The 1,550-nt window shown below is 64.2% G+C and overlaps 1 protein-coding gene across 1 annotated transcript in view; it reads left to right on the top strand.

Moving 5' to 3' along the window:
* EMIHUDRAFT_123196 (hypothetical protein) overlaps positions 1 to 987 on the top strand; it is a gene marked incomplete at both ends in the record, with an annotated part of 4,998 nt that extends 4,011 nt beyond the window's left edge. Inside the window, one exon of the mRNA XM_005782119.1 lies at positions 873 to 987. Within this exon, the coding sequence (XP_005782176.1) occupies positions 873 to 987 (115 nt within the window). The remainder of the gene's footprint in view (positions 1 to 872) is intronic.
* Positions 988 to 1,550: the final 563 nt, after the last annotated feature.

Here is a 1,550-nt window from a genome sequence, read left to right as displayed (position 1 = left end):
GATCTCTTCTCAGGCGCTGAAACCGCGCATCGCCTTGGGCACATACTGCGGGCCGTGGGGATGCTCACACACCTCCACCAGCTCGCCGGGGTCGACTAAGAGCTGCTGCATCTCGGACAGCTCCAGCTTGAGCTCAGCCAGCTCTGCCTGTGAGATCCTCGCTAGCGGAGCGCGAAGCAGCTCCTGCAGGACGGCGACGCGAATGGGGAGCGAGCCCTGCTTCGAGGTGGCGACCGCACACCTTGGCAAGCGCAGGCCGGCGCTGATGCCTAATAGGGTCAGCAGCAGGACAAAGACAGCAGGCACTGGCATCGGCCCCCCTACCCGACTACCCGACTTCGACTCTCTTTGAAGGCGATTGGTCGCAAATTCTTTTGCCACTTCGGCGATACGATCGTAAAGTTCAACCTAGGGACCGTTGCCCTTACTCTCAGCACGCCTCGCGCGGACGCTTTCTTCTCGCGTATCTGCGCGCCAATAGCATGGAAGCAGAGAGAGAGAGAGACTCTCTCTCTCTGGAAGCAGAGGAGACGAGCGCGGCCCTCATCCGCCCGCCCGCCCGCCGGGGAGCACTACGGCAGCGGCCCCGGGCAGGCGGAGGCGGGGGAGGCAGCTGGTGGAGGTCAAGGTGTGGAAGGCGAGGGTGGCGGAGGCTTCGACGGAGGCAACACACAAGCCTTGCCCTGCCCTCCCTGCCCTCGCACAAACAAACAAACACACACATACAGACACACACACACACACAACTCCTTGCCCCCGCGCCCTGCCGCCTCACGCCCTGCGCCTCACGCCGCGCAACCCACGCACGCCCCGCGCCCCGCGCCCCCACGCCCCTCGCCTCGCGCCTCACGCCTCCCTCCCCACCCTCTCAGGCATTTCCCCTCCCTGCTGCTCGCCGACGACTCCTCCCCCCGCACGACCGACGACTACCCGTCCTTCAGCGACTCCTCCCTCTTCGGCGCCAACGCCTACTACCCGTTCGGCCCGGTGAGGGGCGGGAGCGCAGCCATTCCAACGGCTGGGAAAGTTTCTGAACGGCCGTGCATGCGCCTCTGCACAAAGGGGAACAACTCGCACCGAGACAGGCAGGACGCCGACACAAAAGAAAACCCAGACGTCACGCAAGCAGTAGTCTCGGACGCAAGTATCAGCACAAGAATCAGAACGTATTAAAAGCACCTAAAGGAGCAAGGCATACACACCGGTGAGCCAGGTATTTTCTTCTCATAACAAGGCTGTGAACAAGTCGGCGCAACTAAGTCGGCGCAAACTCTTCGGTGGCCCGCTTCTCTCAGGAGGCTCGGCCAGCGCCAGAGCATGCCAGACTATTCCAAGTGGGACTCTCTCGCCGTGTCGGACGACGACGACGACGCTCCAGCCCGGCCCGACGGCCGCGAGCGCGCGCTCGGGTCAGAGGTGGATCCAGACGGCCTCCTCGGCGTGCGCTGGTCACAGCGAAAGCACGGCGAGCTGCGCGCCACGGTCCCGCTTGCAGCGAGCGCCACGGGCCGGCAGTGTCGCGTCGAATTCAAGCGCAACTGGCTCAAGGT

This window comes from Emiliania huxleyi (assembly GCF_000372725.1).
Source record: "Emiliania huxleyi CCMP1516 chromosome Unknown EMIHUscaffold_1925, whole genome shotgun sequence".
Lineage (NCBI taxonomy): Eukaryota > Haptophyta > Isochrysidales > Noelaerhabdaceae > Emiliania > Emiliania huxleyi.
The sequence above is the reverse complement of the archived record's forward strand: the minus strand, read 5'-3'. Positions and strand labels throughout refer to the sequence as shown.